Source organism: Panthera uncia, chromosome D4 (assembly GCF_023721935.1).
Source record: "Panthera uncia isolate 11264 chromosome D4, Puncia_PCG_1.0, whole genome shotgun sequence".
In the NCBI taxonomy this organism is placed as follows: Eukaryota; Metazoa; Chordata; class Mammalia; order Carnivora; family Felidae; genus Panthera; species Panthera uncia.
In genome coordinates, this window is record NC_064807.1 from 39,391,193 (window position 1) to 39,393,052 (window position 1,860).

Here is a 1,860-nt window from a genome sequence, read left to right on the forward strand (position 1 = left end):
GGGGGGGAGGGGGGGGGGGGGGGGGGGGGGGGGGGGGGGGGGTAGGGTCGGGGGCGGGGAGGGGAGGGGAGGGGAGGGAAGGGAAAAAAAAAGAAAAGCAACTCTTAATACAATGTAAAACATTGTAATTGAGTAAGATTTTCAATTTTACAATTGCATTTCTTCCCCCTTACAATGTTGACCCCACCTCTACCCCACTGTATCCATCACTGCCACCCATGGTGCCATGAGGTTAAATCCAAGCGGTGGAAAATAAAATGTTAGGCAAGGTACTGGCTGTAACAGTTCTTAGAGATAAAATTAAAATGTCGCAAAAGAAAGGTATTCATTGTTTGGTTTAGAACTTTTTAAATCTACTCTTCCATAGGAAGAAATAAAAGTAAGAAAGGGGAATGAGAATAGAAAGGGGAAAAATAAAATCCAAAGTTATATATGAAAAGCCTAGCACTCAGTGCATGCATACCTGAGCTTTGCTGAAGCAGCTGGTGTAAAGAAGGGAATGGCCAAGGATGAAGATGTGTCTTCTGCCCAGGCCATCCCGCGTGTAGCCCTCACCATTAGGAAAAGCAAAGACGGATAATCTCACGCTTCTCATCTAGAGAAGCAACCAGAAAGTAGGTGTGGTGGTTGCAAAACAGTTTCTTTACAAGGCAGTGGTTCCCAACAGACTGAAATTCAAAACAGACTCTAAGGGCATTTGTGTAGGAACAAAGCTCCCTGGGGTCTTTTTTCAGCCCAAGTTTATCAGAACGGCAAGTATCTTCTGTTACAACTCTGAGTCAAAAGAACTGAAGCACTGACATAGAATGAGCCACATTTTTTCTATGTAGTGCTGGCAGGCTTCCCCAGAAATACTGATTCTAAGCCAAACATTCATTACCTGCACAAACGTGAGTGCTGCTTTCTGTAGGAGACACTCGGCATAACAGATTTCGGCATGCATTTCCTCTATTAAAAACAAATAAAATTATATTAAGGAAAATCCTATGTCCACAGTCATTGCTCTGAGATTTTAGAAAAGACTGATAGATCAATGAACCCAAGGGAGACACAAAAATCTAGCTTGTTCTGGTACTTCCACAAAAGGAGGATGATGACCTCAGTTCTCAGACCCTCAGCAAGATTTTTCTAGAATGTGTAAAATGATTTAAGGAAGTCATCTTTGGCCCCATTCAAATAGAACTCCAACGAGTCAGGCACTTGGTGCCAGAGCCCCAAACTCAGCTCACAACAGGAAACCAAAGTTTAAAAGCACTTAAAAAGAAAATTATTTAACACTAACACGTAAATTTAACACAGTTATAAAGATTGAAAAAACAATCTTCTGTTTGTGAATCCTAGCTTCCAAAATACGAAGGTATGATAGTCATGGTGATGATCAGACACATTATTACCTTAAAGAGAGAGCGCAATTCTCTGGAGTTCTGCAAAAAAGTACGGCCCTGAGTGCCAAGTCATGACGTGATATAAAAAGAGTCAGCATCAGCACCACGTCAGGCTATTTTGATCATGGAGAGATCTAGCACAGGAACAAGGCACTCACAAAAAGGACTGTGTAAAGCTATGCATATCCCAGGGACAGATGGAGTGCCCCAAAACACATGGCCCATCTTCCTAAACAATACCTTGTACTTGCAGAGATTAGGGTAGGAGAGAAACCTTTGCGTTTTTGGGTAAACAAAATCAGCAGCTTCCTGTTTTATCCATGGGATGCAAACTGGCATTTTACTTAAGGAAACAAGCTTGGCGTATTTAACAGCCTGGGCTAGGGGAAAGGTTCTGCCGTGTACTAGGTATCCCTCCTCTTCCTGGTGGTCATCCCTCCTCTCCCTGCGGGTCATCCCTCCTCTCCCTGCCGGT

General features: G+C 43.3%; 1 protein-coding gene across 1 annotated transcript in view; it reads right to left on the reverse strand.

The window, feature by feature from the left end:
* TTC39B (tetratricopeptide repeat domain 39B) overlaps nucleotides 1-1,860 on the reverse strand; it is a 128,220-nt gene that overhangs the window by 49,022 nt on the left and 77,338 nt on the right. The window contains 1 exon segment of the mRNA XM_049634890.1: nucleotides 881-948. Within this exon segment, the coding sequence (XP_049490847.1) occupies nucleotides 881-948 (68 nt within the window).